The 19,847-nt window shown below is 39.6% G+C and overlaps 1 protein-coding gene across 1 annotated transcript in view; it reads left to right on the plus strand.

Annotated features, from left to right (window-relative positions):
- Positions 1-19,847, plus strand: part of LOC149263074 (uncharacterized) — a 283,712-nt gene that overhangs the window by 84,702 nt on the left and 179,163 nt on the right. The window contains exons 4-5 of the mRNA XM_089386194.1: positions 3,210-3,359; positions 4,519-4,672. Of these exons, the coding sequence (XP_089242320.1) occupies positions 3,210-3,359; positions 4,519-4,672 (304 nt within the window). The remainder of the gene's footprint in view (positions 1-3,209; positions 3,360-4,518; positions 4,673-19,847) is intronic.

The following is a 19,847-nucleotide window of genomic DNA, read 5'->3' on the forward strand; positions in this document are numbered from 1 at the left end:
TTGAGCATGTACTTGTATTTATTTCTTGTATTTACATGATAAATAACTTGTTAATTAATGTATCAAGTAGGTAGGAATAAATCAGTAAAGTACATGAAGGGTTTCTAACGGGTTAGACTTAGAAACTTCAACACCCTAGTCGTTTTTGCAAATTTTCGGAAGGGACCCGAGGAGTGAAATTTTTGCTCCCTCGCCTTTTTTGCAATTTTTTTTTTGCAGTAACATTCCAAATGCAATTTTTTTATCAAGAAACAAATAATTTTTGAATGGGGTAACCTAATGATGAAGCATATGGCCCTAGTATTGATATGCGATTCATGGTAATGTTAAATTCTTAAAGTAAAAGGATGAAAATGAAGATTAAAGATAATGTCATCCTTTTACTTCAATTTTTAACATTACCATGAAATGTCTCAGGATGATTTGAGAGTGGTTCCGACCTCATTGGACTTCATATGAAGAAAGTAGAATTATAGATTTCATTCAAAATCCAGCAAACTTATCAGTTTTTCAGGATTTCAGGATTGGGGGGATTGCAATGTTTCCATTGGATTTTGTCATGTATTAGGGTATGGAAATCACATTTAATCAAGAACACCAATCCCTCTATGTACCTTGATGTTAGTGACATTGGTTGTCGAACTCCTCTATCATGACCTTACTAAAAATGTACCCATCACCTGAACAAAATCTTGACTTGACTTGCTATGTTTTTTCTATCTTATGTTAATGCTTCGAGGGTGATATTAATGACAAATATCCTTATACAAATCTAGAGGTAATGACAAAGATACCTCAGGATATTAATGCTTAGAGGGTGATATTAATGAGAAAGATCCTGATTTTCCAACAAGCCTAAAAAATCAGACATTTCTCGTGGCGGCAAGAGGCCCAAGCATTAACAATAGATAATAGATTAACTTGTCTTTTCTGTTTCTAGTAGTTTTTATAATTGTTGACTCTTTCATATTTATTATGATATTTTTGTAAACAATATATTACAATTTAAGTTTGAAGTTTGAAGTTTGAAGCTGACAATTATAACTCATTGGTAATTAATTATGAATATGATGCTTTGTGCAAGTTGAAAGTTGTTTCATTTCATTTAATTTTATAACATTTCATTTCATGTTAGATATTATTTGTTGTAATGGTTACACTTAGCTTACAAGTACAACTTTGGTGATCAATGATGATAAATGTTATATATTGAATTTTGAAAGCTTGAAACTTTAAGATTGATGAATCATGAGATTCAATATGTTGTATGTTACTATGTTACTAACTTGTGGACGTGGTTGATAAAGATTATAACTTCTAGATGATTGTTGTTATATGGTTCAATCTATGTTTCTTATGTTTTTTTATATCTAATTCATCATTCTACATGTTTTTGTTGACATATATGCATCAAAATATAAAAATATATATTATATAAAAAACTCCTCCCCAAATCGCTCCCAAACCGGGAACTTCTGAAAATGTCGCTCCCTCTCCCGCTCCCAAGTAACTTTGTGTTAGATCATATGGTGAATCATACCAGTTAAGATAAAATTTTACCAGTAGAATGCTCTTATCACCGACAAATGAAATAACAAATTCATAAATTTTTTAGCACAATATAGGCTATCACATAACTAACACGTACCACAGATCAATGGAAGAAAAACTCCACGAATTGAACCTCAAAGTCTTTCTATTATGATATAGAAATGTTCCCAACAAAAAAATATCTCAATACTAGCTTTACAAAATTTTACATCATCCAAAGATTTCACATAGAAGCAAAATGACTTCTATTTATAGAGAAATCCCTCCAAGTGGAAGATAACAGCTAGTTGGTTTGGCCCCCATCAGAATAATCTCGACCGTTGAAAATAGTTTGATGATCTTTTAATCTCCACCATCAAATTTTTAATTTTGAGGAAAAATTCGATTTTTTTTAAAACTCATTTTTAATTAATCCAAAAATTAATATTTTGGATTAATTTCCTTAAAAAATTGACTTTGACTTAACTACCAATGTCAAGGGCTCAATTTTTCTTAAAATATCCATTTATTGCCATGGTGGGGGACCTCCAAAAATTGACTTTCCTTTGACCCACGAATTTTTGATTATTTTCCACTTGGAGAAATATTAATTTCTCTATAACTATTTTTGACTCAAAATTAATTAATTTTCTAGCCTAGTATTTAATTTAATTTTGCCAGATTTGATTATTTTCCACTTGGAGAAATATTAATTACTCTATAACTATTTTTGACTCAAAATTAATTAATTTTCTAGCCTAGTATTTAATTTAATTTTGCCAGAAAATTAATTAATTGACACTAGAGGGGATTAACAATTTTTTCCACCCTCAAATGTTTAGCCATGTGTTTAAGTATGAGGGACTATGCACTAAAATATTTTTTACATTAGATATTACAATTAATTCAACCCTCAAAGGGGGAATACACATTTACACATAGACCCTTATGATGCTACCCAATTCTACGACACAATATGATCCACTATAGACCAAGTGGTTTGTAATAAAATAATTTAGCCAAATGTGCTTAAATTTTTCTCAAACAAACTTTTACAAAGACTCAATATTACACTAAGACTCACCTAAGACCTTGTCAAGAGATTCCACCCTAGCTTTGGGGTGTAAGAAGAAAGAAAAACTCTACTGATTATCCGTGTTTAAAAACACACATAATTCGGTGAGGTTAAAAAACTTTTTAGGATGAGATCCGTTGCCAAAATCAGAGGCTTACCTAGGTGTTGTTACATAATTAAATGGTCATACTAGCATCATTTACAATATAAATTGCAGAAATTGGGTTTACAATGATAAAACTGTGCTGTTTGATGAGTCTAAATTTTGATAAAATTTCATGTCTTTGCATCCTGCTTCCCTGGACTGTTGACAAAGTGTGGTCAACTATCGGAAAATGCATCAGAATTGTCTACTTCATACTTGTTTATGATATTCCCCCATGTGCAGTTAGGTATAATCTTCATATATTTACATATTGTTATTTTGAAAATCTTTTAGTTTTTTGAAGCTGTACAGCCTCTGGTACTTGTTCTAGAATTTTTTTTGAAGCAGAAGTTGTATGCTTCCTTACCTGCTCTTTTATGTAGACAATTGACATGATAACTATTTTGACACCTTGCATAGAGATATCTAATAGACGTTGCTTGTTGGTTACATTTATAGCTGATTGGAGTCCAGATGGGCAACACATTGCATTATTGAGGAATGACAGCAAGTTGAGAATTTTGTCATCAGATTTTCAGAAAGAGTTTCATTTACAGCTTGCAGCAGAATTACAGACAATTAGTGCCGATGATGGCTCTAAAAGATACGGTTTGTACTTTTGCAAATTTTAAATATTTTTCTCTACTATTATTTATAGCAGGTTTTTTTTTTGTTGGCATGACCCACGGGGAATTTGAACTTTGATTCTTGTTTATATCTGAACTGCCCCCCATGGGATATAGCAGTCTTAATTATATTATTGTGTTGTGAACTTATTTGCATGTATATTGACATAAATGAAGCCTCAGAGTCTAGCTAGCTTTATATATGATTTTGAAGTTGTGTTTGCGTGTATCATCCTAATTCATTTGCAAGAATATCTTGCTCTTCCTTTGTCTTCATCTATCCCTCTAGCCCTCTGGGGTGTTGACATAGGTGAGTTATCAATTACTTTTACTCTCTAGAAAATAGGTGGGCTAGGCTATCCATCATGTGGGCATTTCAGTTAGTTAGAGGGTGTGTCTATTCATGTCATCCCTGCTATATGGAACTCATTTCTATAAAATTTTGCTTCTGCTCACCTTAATACAAATTGTATGCCATACTATGGTTGTTTTATATTCAGTGCAATTTCTTATGTTTTATTCTGCTTGGTCTATTCCATTTTATAGTAACATATGACCACAGTTATTAACAAATGTTTTGAAGGTCCAGTTCTTTTCTGCTTCAATTAATTTGTACGTGGATATTGGAACATGCACTTTGTCCATGTCAACAGGTGTCAGCTTTGTAAAACATATGTTTTCTAAATTTTATATTTTAGTTATTATCTTTGAAACCTCAGCGGCCAATAAGATAGGCGAGTAACTCGTTTCTTATCTAAAACTTTGAATAACTCGATACTAAATTGTGGTCCACACTTGGGAAAAATATAGCTTCCCTTTGAGTCTCTCTTTGATTCTTGCCGAAATTTTTGCTTCGAGAATTTAATACTTATCATACCTAATATTCCTTGTTATTTTTCTTTATTCTGTTTTCTGTTAGCTTTTGCATGCTTGGTTGAAATGCCATTCTATTTTATTAATATATTGATGGTGCCGTACTTTGTTGAAAAGAAGTACCATTAACTATGTGTTAGTGTATATTCATATTTGTCTCTATGGAATTAGCAGATAATTACAGCTAAACGTGATATATACAACTAGAATAAATTTTCTCCCTGGCATAAAAATGTAATAAATTGTGGTTTTCTCTCAACTTGTATCAGTTGATTCTATAAAGTGGGTACGGACAGACTGCATGGTTATTGGTAGTGTCAGAGTAGATGAGGAAGGGGAGGAATCTGAATATCCAGTATATCTCCTTACTTCCAGAACTGGCAGTCTTTCTGAGGTTAGTGGAAATGTTCTATTGTTCTCAAGGTAATTCCTTTTTTTTAATTGTGCAATGCTTGATGCCAAACTTTGTAAAACAGATGTCAATCTGGACAGGAATGCTTCTGCTCTTTGACATTCAAACATTTTATATTTTTTCTGTCAAAATTTAAGACAGACATTTATGTTAGGATCTAAAAATATCCTAGAATGGTCAATACAAATAGTAAAAAGTGATGTACAGTATTATTTACTGTTAATTTTTCAACACATGATAAACAGGTCTGCACTTAATAGAGTACAATCCTACAGAAGAAGTGAAAGATAGCTAAACACCTTTTAAAACTTGAATCTGCAACTATGGAATTAAAGGATTAACTGTTAAAAAGGGTAGACACAACTTGTCATGTGATTAAATGGGCATATTCCTACAAATGGGCTCATTAATCAAAGTAAGGATGTGACAAGGCCCATATCTAGTGCACTCTCCATGATGCATGCATGCAAATACAATATAATATTCCTTAACATAGGAGCAGTGTTACTTGGGAGCGGGAGCGAAAGCAGGGAGCGGGAGTGAAAACGGGAGCGGGAACGACATTTTCAAAAGCTCCCGGTTTGGGAGAGAATCCTGGAACGATTTTTATATAATATATATATTTTTTATATTTTGATACATATATATCAACAAAAACATGTAGAATGATGAATTAGATATAAAAAACATAAAAAAACATAGATTGATCATTGAACCATATAACATCAATCATCTAGAAGTTATAATCTTCATCAACCACGTCCACAAGTTAGTAACATACATATTACAACATATTGAGTCTCGTGAATCATGATTCATCAATCTTAAAGTTTCAACTTCAAGCTTTCAAAATTGAAAATTCAATATATAACATTTATCATCATTGATCACCAAAGTTGTACTTGTAAGCTAAGTTTAACCATTACAAGAAATAATATCTAACTGTTAACATGAAATGAAATGTTATAAAATGAATTATGAAATGAAATGAAACAACTTTCATGAAGCATCATATTCATAATTCAGAATCATTACCAATGAGTTATAATTGCCAACTTCAAACTTCAAACTTTCATTGTCACAGTCATATATTGTTTACAAAAAATATCATTATGATATGAAAGAGTCAAGACTCAACAGTTATGAAAACTAATAGAAACTAGAAAAGACAAGTAAACTGTAAATCTATTATCTACTACTACATGTGGCCCTTGCCATGAGAAGTGTCTAATGTATGAGCAGGTCGTGGTGGTCTTCTAGGAGTCTCCCACACAGACCAATGACCAGAACTAGAAGGCACATGTCTTCCACGTGAGGGTGTAGATGGAGGTGGCGACAACAAAGGAACAAGACTCGGAACTCGAGCACTGCTGCTAGATGGTGGAGGTGGCATGGCTGCTGCTTCATCTTCCTCTCTTATAAGTTCCTCTTCCAGTTCTTCAAGATGTATAGTGCCATCCTCCAAATTGTCATCCTTTGGGTGGTTGTCCCAAATTTTATATGTTGGATCCTCATAAGCCCGATCACGGTAATGACTCAACAACCTCAAGTTGTAGTGCACATAAACCAAGCTTTTCACATTATGTATGAAGCTGTAGGTGCTCCAACACCTCTTTCCAGAAGAAGTATTTACAACCTGTGAGAGAACTTCTTTTGCCAATTTTGGTAAAAGTCCATGGCTGCCACATGATTCCCACCATGTGAGAGCATCAAATCTGTCTTTGTCTTCCATTGCATGGAAGGTACCAAACAAACTAGTGCCACTGAAGTATCTGCCTATTTCAAGACGCATACTAGCACATTCCTCCCTGTCAGGTATCAACTTTTCTAATGCTTCCAAATATCCTTTAGATACCTTTTCATCTATATGGGGTTTGGTCCTAACCCCACCCCCTGGTGCAGGTTGGCCCAACCAAGATGTAGAGTAGTATTTTGGCGTAAGGATATACGCCAAGCAATGTAGTGGAACATTAAGTTTATCCCACCATACACACACAATCGTGAATCAGTTTGTACAATTTGGGATCATTGTTATGAACAATATCTTTTATTTGCCCCAACATGGTATCCATCTGCTCATACACCTCGCCAATCATTGGTTTATCTGTATTTGCAAACCGAATCATGTGATAAATGGGCTTGGTGAAATCCAATACTTGCCTCACATGTGCCCAAAACATACCATCAAGAGCGGCCTCCTCCACCAGTTCAAAACCTTGCTTGTCAGCTGCATTTATAGCCCTTTCCTTTAATACTTGTCAGTGTGGACTTGATACCATGCTAGCCAATGACTCTCTTACCTTCAAAAGGCGCCTGAAGGTGAGGTAATAGCTACCAAATCTATTCCTCGCAATCTTCAACAACTCCAATCTTGAGTGGCTGCGGAAAAGGCCATGGGTATTGCTATGATTTGTAATAAATTTTATCATTTGTTTGTCTTTCTTGTACAAATCACCAATCCATTTGTAATGTTCGTTTTTGTTCTTAACAATATCATGCATCAAAAGGTTCATTGTATGAACCAAACACCCAGACCAAAATATGTTGGGGTATTTATCCTTAATAATTGCTTCTGCTGCCTTACAATTAGGAGCATTATCAGTGATGACTTGGATGACATTGTATGGCCAAATACGGTCAATTTTTTCAAGTAATGGTTCTGCAATGTTGATGGCGGTCTTGAACTTGTCTGAGTAATCATATGCTGAAAGAAAGATGGCACCACTAACAGACACAGCAAGAACACTTATCAATGGCTTGCCTTTTACATTTGTCCATCCATCGGATACAATGGACACCCCATGGTCAGTCCAAGAACTTGTCATTCTATTCAAAGAATGTGATATTTTTTCCTTTTTCATGATCAAGACCAACGGTTCTTGCGTTGTCATACGCAGAGCTCTTGTATCCTTTAGGGGCATCATTTATGGCAGAAACCATTTGTGCCAATAAGGTGAGCGAAGAACATTGAATGGTATCCCACATGCATAGAGAAACCTGTAAACTTTTGAATCCACATTATTCCTACACCCTTCATCAAGGAAACCTGATATGGTTCTACGCCTTAAACCTGGTGACCTTGTGCCTCCATATCCATTGCCTTGGGAGGATGCTGAAGGAGTTCTTTGTGCATGTGATTGTGAGCTTGGTTCAAAGAAACCCTTTGATTTTTTAGATTTGTATTTGGCTTCCTCCTCTTCCCTTGTGTATTTGGCTTTATCTGCTGTTGACACACCTGTACAAGTTTTGATTCCTATTTGTTTATCTCCATCCCATGGCATTTTCCCGTAGAGGTGTTTTCTGGCACGGGTGTATGAACCTGTGTAATTATTGTTGCAATGGGGGCAATGAAATTTAGTGGTTCCACCCCCTTTCCCTGCTTCAGGCCTGTTAACATATTTCCACAATGGGGTTTGGTCTTGTTTAGTTTTTTGAGTTGAATTATGTTCACTCTCCTCTAGCTCTTCCTCACCGGGGTTTTCGTCAAATCCACTTTGCCCCCCTTCTTCATCCCCTTCTTCATTTTCAACCCTCCTTTTTCTACTCTCCAGCACCATAATAACCAAAAAAGGAACCAAGAAGAAGAAAATGCCAAGAAATATAACCATGATGTTTGAAATTTGAAGTTTTGAATCTGCAAAATTTAATAAGATGGAATGGGAAACCGAAATAGAGAAAAAATTATTTATTTATTTAGAAATTAGGAATAATTTAATAAACATTAAAAAAAAATTTGCTAAACATTCTATTCAATATTGTAGAGCAGTGAACCTACCTCAAATGCGTCCAATCTCCCCTTGCTCCTTGCTCTTTCCTCACTCTCTCCTTGCTCCTTGCTCTCTCTCAGTCTCACTCTCTCCTTGCTCCTTAGTCCTCACTCTCACCTTCTCAATCTCCCTCTCTCAATCTCAAATTCTCAAATGAGCTCTCACTCTAACTCTCACAATCACAATGAAACCCTTTTACCCCTCCCTCCCTCTATTTATAAAAAAAAAATCGATTTTTTTACTGGTGGATTTTTTTTTTTGCTTGTTAATTGTTGTTTTTAATATTTCGTGGAATTCGCTCTAGCCTGTCGTTCCTGTCGCTCCGGGAGCGAATTTTATAACCTGGGAGCGGTCGGGAGCAATCGTTCCCTGATCGCTCCCGGAGTGACGGGAGCGACGCTCCCTCATTCGCTCCCGAAACTGGCAGGGAGCGCAAATTTTTTAACGGGAGCGGTCAAGTCGCTCCCTCCCGGAGCGCGGATTGGGAGCGGGATCGGGGGGTGGGGGGGCGCTCCCCCGCAACACTGCATAGGAGATTGTGCTCAAGGTCCACCTAGAAAACTTCTTCAAGTGTGCGCTCCAAGATGCATGAGTGATGAAACAATAAAATATTCTCCCAAAGGAGATGCTCCATAACCACCATCACAAATTAGTAATGTGGTACAGAGATTGCATGACCAACTATGCAACCACTGGTATGTGTGTATCCCAAGGCAGGGCGCTCTTGCCAACCCCATGGATTAAAATATGCAAAGTGCCTAATAGGTGGAATGCTCCATGTCACCCACCAAAAAGTGGGTAACACAGCGAACCAACAGCATGTAATCGTTCCATAGACCCTCTACATATTGCTTCGGTCAGATTTTTTTTCTCCCTTCTGACATTCCTTCTTGAAGGAAGGTGGGTCATCCATCGGTAGGTACTTTAACCATTTTGTAATCATGTGCTTTTACTTATTGTTTTTAAGCATACTAATATGAATCAAAGGGTGATCCAGATGATTGACCAATATTGACTGTATTCTTGTTCCCTCACTTCACCCGGGAGGTTAGTTTTTGACTCTAGTCTAGTGGGACCACCTTTGAGGCCTTAGAGTTACAGGAAAGACAATACTGAGAAAGCTTTGATTGAAGTAACGTGCCTATGATATTCCATACTTACCACTTACCATCTTTCCCTTGATTCCATCTCCATTCTTTGGGTTGGTGGACACTGGTCATAGAGATTTGCACCTTCCCATCCTCATCTTTGAGTGTGGGCCGAAAAACATTTCCCTGGAAGTTGATACAACTAAAAGAAAGATAAAAGTAAAAGATGTTGATTTGGGGTAGCATCGGATGTGCTCTAGCCACAAAATTTGGTGGAGAGGTTGGGGCACATGAGATCTCGAATACTCAGAAAGGGTTTGGGCAGATTCTAAACAGATCATGAGATATTAAAATAATTAATATTTTTAATGGAGTCCCTAAGTTTAAACTTAGGGAAAATGAAATATTAATGTGTATTAATATGAATATGTGTTAGAATGGTCCAAAAGACATGAATCAATCCAAATCTAATCTTAGCCGTTGATTAGGTACTTAATCTCGGCCGTTGAATCGTCAATAAGAAAATTATAAGAGGAGGCTTGAGGGTCACTTGGAGATCACACCAGATGATGAGTCATTCTATTCTCTAGAGCGGGGTTTGCTAAGAGAGATAGAATGAGTGATCGGGAGAGCAGCTGAAGGGCATTGAGTACAGAGAAACAGAGAAGGCACAGATTGTACCGGGAAAGCAGCGCAGTAGCCAAGGAGAGTGACACAAAGCGAGCAAAGGCTCACGTAGAAGCAGCCAAGTGCTGCGCAGAGCACCAGAAGGGCCAGCGTAGCTGATGCAGAGGCTCCCAGAGCTCACGTAGGGCCTCCTGGGGTTGACACAGGCCAAGAAACGCTGACGCAGGGCTAGCGTGAGACAGAGAGGGGCTAACGTAGTCCAGCTTGGGTAGACGCTGGGGTTGAAGAGCAGTTTTGTGCTAATGAGCTGCCGGAAGGATTTTCTGGGGTTTCAACGAGGAGATTTCTCTCAAACTATGAGGTAAGATGCTAAGGAAATTCTTTGTTGGGTAGGCCAGTTTCGACACCTAGATTGTACTCTGATATTGATTAATAAGAAAACCTTAGATAACTGCACCGGTTTTCCCACATTGGGTTTTTCAAGGGACATTGGTCCAAAAATAATGGTGTCATGTGGTGTGTTTGTTCTTGTTTCTTTTAGTTGTTGATCTATAATATGTTGAGCATGCACTGGTGTTTATTTTCAGTATTTACTTTGTAAATAACTTGTTAAAGAAAAATAACAAGTAGGTAGGAATAAATCAGAAAAAGTGCATGAAGGGTTTCTAAACTAAGTAAACTTAGAAACTTCAATATGGTATCGGAGCGTGATTACAGATCACAGGAGGACTAAAGACATTAGCCGAGCGGACCAATAGCAGCAGAAAATAACTGTCTCGAGGTGACAGAAGTTGTTTCTAGCAGCGTAGAAGCCAAGAAGTGTGACGCAGAGCCAGCCAGAGCCATGCAGAAGAAGCCGAGAGCTGTGCAGAGCCTCAGAGAGGCCAGCGTTGTTGACGCAGAGGGCCAGAGGGCTGACACAGGGCATCCCAGGGCTAACGCAGACCCATCTGGGGTGACACAGAGCCAGCGTGAGGCAAAGAGGGGCTGACGCAGTTCACAGAGAGGCAGTTGCTGGAGTCTAGAAGGCTGCAGAAATATTGCAGAGTGGAGCTGGTGAGGTACTGTAGTCAGAACAGTACCTGACAGAGCAGGGCTAGAGGAGTTGTTACCGAGGGTTTCTAGCCGAGGAACCTAGATCAGCAGTGCAGTTGCACAAGACGATCAGAGTAGGGGGCATCTCGACAAGCGGCAGAAGGATTTCCAGGAGGGAAATCAGGACTTAGAGGGAGTCTAGAAGAGAACTTCCAGACGGGAAGTAGAGACTCAGAGGAGTCGAAAAAAGAACTTCTTGGAGGGAAGTAGAGGACCGTCATGTCACTACACGGGGTAAGAGACCACGATAGACTAGACGGAGCATCGATCTTCGTAGTCTGGAAGGCAAGAATCTCATCAGTGCTTGATAGGAATCGTGTCAAGAACTTCGCCTTGAAGGTTATAGCTATCCTAGTCGACCCTAATGATAATGACAAGTATGAAGAGGCGATGGTGAGGGCCAAGTGCATTATCCTTGACGAGGTCAAGGATCATGTGGTACCACATATAGCCGAGAAGAAAACGATAGTTGAGATGTGGGAGGCTCTCAAGAACCTGAACCGACATACTTCTATGCAGAGAAGAATGCTGCTCGAGAACCAGATGAGGTCGTATCAGATGAAGAAGGGTAAATTGATTGACTCCTTCTTCGGAGGAGTGAATGAGATTCGAGATCAGTTGACTGCTATAGGAGCGACACCGGATCAGGAGCTTACGGTGAGGACAACCCTGAATGCTGTCTCAGAAGAGTGGGAAGTATTTGTTCAGTGCATCCTGGGCAGAGGGATTCTCCTACCTTGGGACGGGATGTGGGCAGCTCTTCGCCAGGAAGAGATCAGACGTCAGTCAAAGACAGGTAGCAACAGCAAAGGGATCAAGGTCAAGTAGGAGGAGGAGGATGTGGCCCTAACGTCTTAGGGAAAGCAGGAGAAGCGGAGGAAGAAAGATATCTCCAAGATCAAGTGCTTCCACTGTGGGGAGATGGGTCATTATGCGACCCAGTGCCCAAGGAAGAAGAGTAAGGGAGAGTCTTCCGAGACTATGGCAACGCCAACATGGGCAGAGAAGGAAGTTTTGACAGACGATGACTGTGCCATGAGTGCACACACACCACTTGAGCGGAAGCGGGGAGACATCAAGCTGTAGTCAGACGGACTACAGGCGATGAGGGGCAGGATCCTTGAGGTACCTAGCCTCTTGGATTAGACCTTGCTACAGGAGCCTTGACGAGGAGTCGCAGGACTCGCTGAGTAGGTAGAGACGAATGCGAATGGAGCGGCAGAGAGAGCTACAGTGCAGGAGTCCTGAGATATCGCAGAGCTAGCAGGCTGCAGCAGTGTGAGAGGCACAGGAGTGTTGCACTAGTGCGGGAAGGCACAACGAGGTGTGCAACGGTGCGAGATGCAGGGAGTTGTTGCAGTAGCGCAAAGGTCAGAGAGAGGGAGCACTTGTCAGCGGCAGAGGGAGCTTCAACATCAGTGGGTGTTTCTAGCCCAACAGGGAGGTCAGTTGGGAGATCAATTACTTACTTCTTAGTAACTGAGTTGCAGTGCAGCAGTGGGCAGCACGATGCAACATGATGAGAGGAGGTGCAGTGCGGATGCAGTGCTGGGATAAAGGACCAACAACAACATGGATTTAGATGGAGCTGTCGTACATATGCAGCAGTGGCAGTGGTAGAACCATGGGCAATAGTATAGAAGGCAGCAGTGCAGAGGATGTTGGGCAGGAAGGCCTAGCATCAGCACAGGGACTGATGCCGGATGATCAGAGTAATACTCAGTGAGGAGTATTGCTAGAGCATAGTCCTCGCTAAGAGAGAGTGTTGATTTGGGGTAGCATCGGATGTGCTCTAGCCACGAAATTTGGTGGAGAGGTTGGGGCACATGAGATCTCCAATACCCAGAAAGGGTTTGGGCAGATTCTAAACAGATAAGGAGATATTAAAATAATTAATATTTTTAATGGAGTCCCTAAGTTTAAACTTAGGGAAAATAAAATATTAATGTGTATTAATATGAATCTATGTTAGAATGGTTCAAAAGACATGGATCAAGCCAGATCTAATCTTAGCCGTTGATTAGGGACTTAATCTTGGCCATTGAATCGTTAACAGGAGAAGTATAAGAGGAGGCTTGAGGGTCACTTGGAGATCACATCAGATGATCAGTCATTCTATTCTCTAGAGCGGGGTTTGCTAAGAGAGATAGAATCAATGATTGGGAGAGCAGCTGAGGGGTATTGAGTACAGAGAAACAGAGAAGGCAGAGATTGTGCTGGGAGAGCAACGTAGCAGCCAAGGAGGTTGACGCAAACCCAACAAGGGCTCATGCAGAAGCAGCCAAGTGTTGCGCAGAGCACCAGAAGGGCCAACGTAGTTGACGTAGGACCTCCTGGGGCTGACGCACGCCAAGAAAAGCTGACGCAGGGCCAACATGAGACAGAGGGGTTGACGCAGTCCAGTTTGGGCAGACGCTAGGGTTGCAGAGCAGTTTTGTGCTGAGGAGCTTCCGGAAGGATTTTCCGGGATTTCAGCCAGGAGATTTCTCTCAAACTGTGAGGTATAGCTGCTAAGGAAATTCTCTGTTGGGTAGGCCAGTTTCGACACCTAGATTGTACTCTGATATTGATTAATAAGAAAGCCCTCAGATAGTTGCACCAATTTTCCCGCATTGGGTTTTTCCGGGGAGATTGGTCCAAAAATAATGGTGTCATGTGGTGTGTTTGTTCTTGTTTCTTTTAGTTGCTGATTTGTAATATGTTGAGCATGCACTGGTGTTTGTTTTCAGTATTTACTTTGTAAATAACTTGTTAAAGAAAAATAACAAGTAGGTAGGAATAAATCAGAAAAAGTGCATGAAGGGTTTCTAAACTAAGTAAACTTAGAAACTTCAATAAAAGAAAACCACAATGAAGGAGAAAGTTAAAATGCAAAAGATGGTTGCTACAAAGATCAGGATGTGGGCAAAAGCCTAGCATGAGCTCTACCCCCCTCATTAGCCATCACTTGGTTCCTAGAGCAAAGGACGCTCCATCCATAAGAAGGAACCTGTGTTGTATCAACCTTGATGAGCATTAAACTGCCTTATCACCAAGGGGTAATAAATGATAAATCTCAAAAAGCAAGCTTGGGATCTTGAGCTATGCATTCAAATCAACGCATTATTATAAAGAAGTAAAAAACACACTATATGGGTGGGAAAAGCATGTCGAGGAAAGGGGTAACTCATGCCTCTACGATTGCTCCCTCCTTATATACACTTGGGATGTTGGACTGCCATTAGTTGGTCACTTGGCTATGGCACCGTGCATTGAAGTAATGCCTACTCCATTGCCACCATCTTCACATACACCTATGGATTGATGGGCTAACTTGGGACTTGTTACTTCTCCTTGGGGCATGGAAACACATAATAGGGTTATCCATCTAGTCATCTCTAACAAAAGGAAGGAACACTTGGTCTAGTTAGATATTTGAAGGTGATCCTTGTGTGAAGTATTATTGTACCCCTAGCATTAAGTAGGGAACACTATGATGCGTCCATGGTATGTTACCTACTGATTGTTGATTTGCACTTGATCTTGGGAGGGTTTTATTAGGTGGTTCTCATTATTAGTTTCTATGGCATTGGAGTTGTTCTAGTCTCAAAACTTTGTGGAGAGACTAAAACACATTAGTTCTCCATAACCGAGAAATCGTTTCTGGAAATTCCACCTAGAAGTGTCTGAATTAGAATTAGATTATTAACTTAAGTCTAAACTTAGGAAAAGGGGTTAATTAATCAAAATTAATTGAGATAAAGTGTGAATCATCTCGAAACTCACACAGATCAACAAGAAATTAATCTGGGCCCTTGATTAAGTTTAAATCTTGGCCGTTGGAGGTCCAACATAGGATTATAAGAAGTAGATGGGTAGATGGAGAACACACTTGTGAGAACCATAGAAAGTTCCATTTCCTTGGAGGGTTGAATTTTCTAGAGAGGCAACAGTGCTGGAAGAGTTCGAGCTTCAGTAGGGAAGCAAAGACACTGATGGGCAAAGACAATGAGACTGGAGGAAGTTCTCCAGATCTGGTGAAGTGCATTGTAGAGAAAGGACAAAATTTCTCCAGGAAGCTGCACAGGGGGTTCATTGGGCAGATCGATTTGCTGAGTAAGGAAGATGTTTTCAATTCCAGAGGCCAGGCAAAGGTTCCAAAGTACTGGAGAAGTGTTTTCCTTGTCAGCAATAAGCAAGACAACTTGATTAGCAAACGATTCAAGCAACACGTGTGGCAGAAAGCTTTAGGTTGATGCACACCCTGCACAGACCCAGTTGGACGGCTTGCTTTTCAGTGGTGGTCAAGTGCCGAGATTACCTGTAGTGAGGGTAATTTCCCTCTAGATATTTTTGCCAGTTTTTTCTCTGCAGGATTGCTAGTTGTCAACATCCAGATTGTACTCATAATTTCTCACTGTTGCATAATAATAATAAAAAGCCAAGTTGCTGCACCGGTTTTCCCAAGTTGGGTTTTTCTAGGGACATTTTGTTCAAAAATAACTGTGTCAATTTTTTATGTGTGTGCTAGAATTTTCTCAGTTTCCAACGCTATTTTCTTCCGCAATTTTATTTGTGAAGGTTGCAGTGTGAATTATTTGGTATTTGCCGTAGCAGATAAATTGTTTAATTAACAATTAGGAAAATAATTTCAAGTTGTTGCAATAGGATTTTAGACTTGAAATTTTAACATGGTATCAGAGCGTGATTGATCAACTGGGAAGCTCAAAAGTGGAAGAAGAGAATTTCACTGTTTAGAGTGAGCAGCAGGCCAAAATCCTAGGAGTCTGCGCAACGCCTAGCTTGGCAATGTGAATAATTGGGCAAGGGTTTAATTTTCAGTTGCAGGGTGGCAAAAAATCCGATTTGCCCAGATTAGTGATTCCAGTAGGGAGAGGGAGCAACAACAACTCAAATTTTCACTAAGCAGATTCCTTGGTTGGATGCAGAGGGTTTTACAACAACAAAATCAACGTCGGGTGGAAGAGAAAAACACACACAAAGCGAAAATTTCTCTCAGGGGACTTCGAGTTTTAGAAGTTCAATTTTTCAGTTGTAGATTGGCAGTAGTTGAGAGCAAATTTTTTCATTCCAGAAGGGAGTGCGAATAACAGAACCAACAGCCAAGTAGAGGGAAAGAGGGAGTTTTTGACAGTTTCAAAGATGGCCACAACAAGGCTCATAGACCAGGATAGGTTGGAGGGGGCCTCCAACTATGTCATCTGGAAGGCTAGGATGACATTCCTTCTGGATGAATATGGCTTGAATACCCAAGATGCCGATCAGCTCAAGGAGTACAGGAGAGAAATGGCGAAGGCTAAGAGGATGATCTTGGATGGAGTTCGAGACCATCTAGTTTCACATCTGGCAGAAAAAGGGACAACCAAGGAGATGTGGGATGTTCTTTCCGAGCTATTTCAGAGTTCTTTCGAGCAGCGAAAGATGTTTCTCCAGGAGAAGTTGAGGAGCATAAGGATGGAGAAGGGCGAGAGCATAGATGGCTTCCTCACTAGACTTCAGGAAGTCCAAGATCAACTAGCAGCTGTTGGGGAAGCACCCCAACCCACAGAGCTTGTATGATTGGCACTGCATAGTGTATTAGATGACTGGTAGGTATTTGTCTAGAGTATCTTGGGCAGAGGCACCCTGCCTAAGTGGGACAAGATGTGGTCCGATCTACAATAGGAGTTGAGGCGAGCTTTAGTTAAGAGTACCATCAATGACAACAACAACAAGGAACTGAAGGGTGAAGAGGTGAATGTGGCCCTAGAATCAAAGGGTCTCAACCAGGGATAGGAGGAAAAGAAGAGAAGAAGAAGGACCTGTCGAAGGTCAAGTGCTTCAGATGTGGTGAATTCGTCCACTACAGTATACAATGTCCTCTTAGCAAGAAGGACAAGCAGGAGAATCAGGACCAAGCAGGACGAAGCAACGATGTCCACTGAGATTGATAAGTTGTCCTCTAGGTTGGAGGAAGACTTCGCGATGTTTGCAACTATACCTCTAGTGTTGAGAAATCTATAGGTGAATAGATAGGATGATTTCTCTTTTCTTGATAACTGATTGTGATGTCTTTTACTTTTCCTTACTTATTCACTTCCTCACTTATTATTATGTTTGTATATCATCAAACAACTACCAAAACAAGAAGAACAATAGAACACAAGAACACAGATTGTAGGTTGCCAAGGCCAAAACCTCTCCACTTGAGAGGAAACCCGCAAATCTCCTCTTCTTAAAGATTCTTCAACTGACGAATTCCAAGACCTCTAGACCAAGACCACTACCCTCCAAGACCAAGTCCAACCCTTTTGGATGTTGTGCTCCCTTTGTCCAAGTCAAACCAGGTGAAATCTCTTCCGGTAGCACAACTTTGACCCCTCAGCTTCAGAATTGCGGCTTCTACTGTAGGTTTGAAATTTTCGGCCCCCAATAACTGCTACTGCTTCCACACGTGTAAGCGAAATTGGCCTTCCAAGGCCTCTCTGCAACTTCACTTGCCTTGCTTCCTTGTTTAGGGATAGAAGATGACTTATTGAGTCCTTCCAACAACTTTGATCCTCTTCCAGCAGATAGAGACTTTCAACCTTGAAGCAACAAACCCTAGCTTCCTTTCTCGCACGTGTGAGAGAGAATTAGCCCAGAAACAAATCTTCTTCGTGCTCTTCCTTCAATTGAATGAGTGAGTGATGAATGTGTTCCAAGGAGGTTGAGTTCCCTCCTTTATATAGGCTTCTATAGGTGGATGTGGCTCCTCAAAATAGGCCGACTTGGTCTTGAAGGGTATTTTGACACTTTTAATAACAAAAGTAATTTTCTTTACAAATTACAATGTGCCCGATGGGGTCTTCAACTTATGACAATGACTCTTTTGACTTCTTGACCTAAGACAAACCCTAGAAGTACTCAATGGGTGCTTGAACTCTAAAATAAAAGACCTTGAGCATGAAACCTGTGCTCCAATAATAATAATAATAATAATAATTTTTCATTTTACAATATACAAGAATCAAAAGTACATTTCATATTTATGAAGATTGAACCTAGTTACACATTTTTCAACACTCCCTTTTAACTAGGGAGGTATTCATAAATGATACATGGACATTCTCAATTGAAGAGATCTCATAAGAAGAGTCAGATTGGTACCCATCTGTTTAGCATCATAACAACCAACATTGTCATATAGCAAGGCCTTGACTAACAACTCTGTCTCTCCACAAGATCAGAGCACAATGCCAACAAGACCAATGATTTATAGACACCATCATCATTGTCTCTCAACGCACATACTCCACTCGGGTGTTCACAGAGTATGTCCTTCCTTAGACTATTCTTATCTTGGATAGTTAGTCCTCAAAGAATATCGGTCCTCGACCTTATCTTGGATGCCCTACCTCATTCTCAAAAGTATCGGATGCCAGATAGTTACCCAATTCTCCATTCTGTCTTCCCAAGTGAAGATGAGAATCATGTGCCTATCTCTCCCTCTTAACCTGGGAGGATATATCAACCAAACCAAGCTTATCTCTCAAATATACAAGCTTCTTATTAGGAAGAGATTTTGTCAATACGCTGTAGCTGCATCACACCATCTTGTACTAGCTTCCGTATGCAGTGATACTTGTTGTTTATATCTTTGTCTTTCCATGAAGCACTGGGTCTTCAGACAATCTTATACAACTGTTGTTATCACAATGTATCATTGTAGGGTCCATTGGTCCTTTGAATAAGTCAGACAACAACTTCCTCAACTAGACAACTTCTTTGCTCACTTCACAGGCTGTAATATATTCAATCTCAACACTACTCAAAGCAACCATATCTTGCTTTCTGCTCATCCACGAGATGATGGAGGATCCCAAACCTATGTTGCACAAAACTTCTAGGAACCCGACGTTTTGGGCTGTACTCGTACGTGAAACTCTGAAACTCGAATGAAGCTCGACCATCATGTTATCATCTATGAGAGTTAATATAGACTTGGTTTTCCTTCTCAATTGTCATCTATGGGTCTTATTCCCTCTTTTCTTGCGAGATAATGTGTTATTCACACACACATACACACATATATATTATGCAACCAACTCACAAAAAGATAGATCAACGATTTAAAAATTATCCTCTTCGAGGGAGAAACCTCCCTTACATTACATAAATGAATAATTCTTGGATGATACTAATGACAAGAACTCCTTTCTATATATAGGAGTCTAAGGGGTCACAATATAATTAGAGCCTACATAACAATAGTAATGTAAGGGCACAACAATTACAATAGTGGGTTTCTATGAGGCACAATAATAACAATGTGGGGACTACATGGGCACAACAATAACAATAAGGGCGTACACTAACAATAACAACAAGGCACTACACTAGTATTATAGGGACCTAACTACCCCTCCTTCCAAAAGTGTTTTCTTCAACGCTTGAGTAGTTATGGATGCTTTTGTATAAAATTCTCATTCTTACATGTGGAATCTTCAACGGGTAAGTTCTTCCACTTGATGAGATACTTTGAAATTGATCGATTTCATAGTTGTCGGGTTATTGTTTCTATGACTGCTTCAAGTTCCAATATGATTTTTCCTTCCTCATAAAGTTTTGGTAATATTGTTTGAATTGAG

The sequence above is a fragment of the Pinus tabuliformis genome, chromosome 6, assembly GCF_031772625.1.
Source record: "Pinus tabuliformis cultivar Carrire ecotype Pingquan chromosome 6, CPIR1, whole genome shotgun sequence".
In the NCBI taxonomy this organism is placed as follows: domain Eukaryota; kingdom Viridiplantae; phylum Streptophyta; class Pinopsida; order Pinales; family Pinaceae; genus Pinus; species Pinus tabuliformis.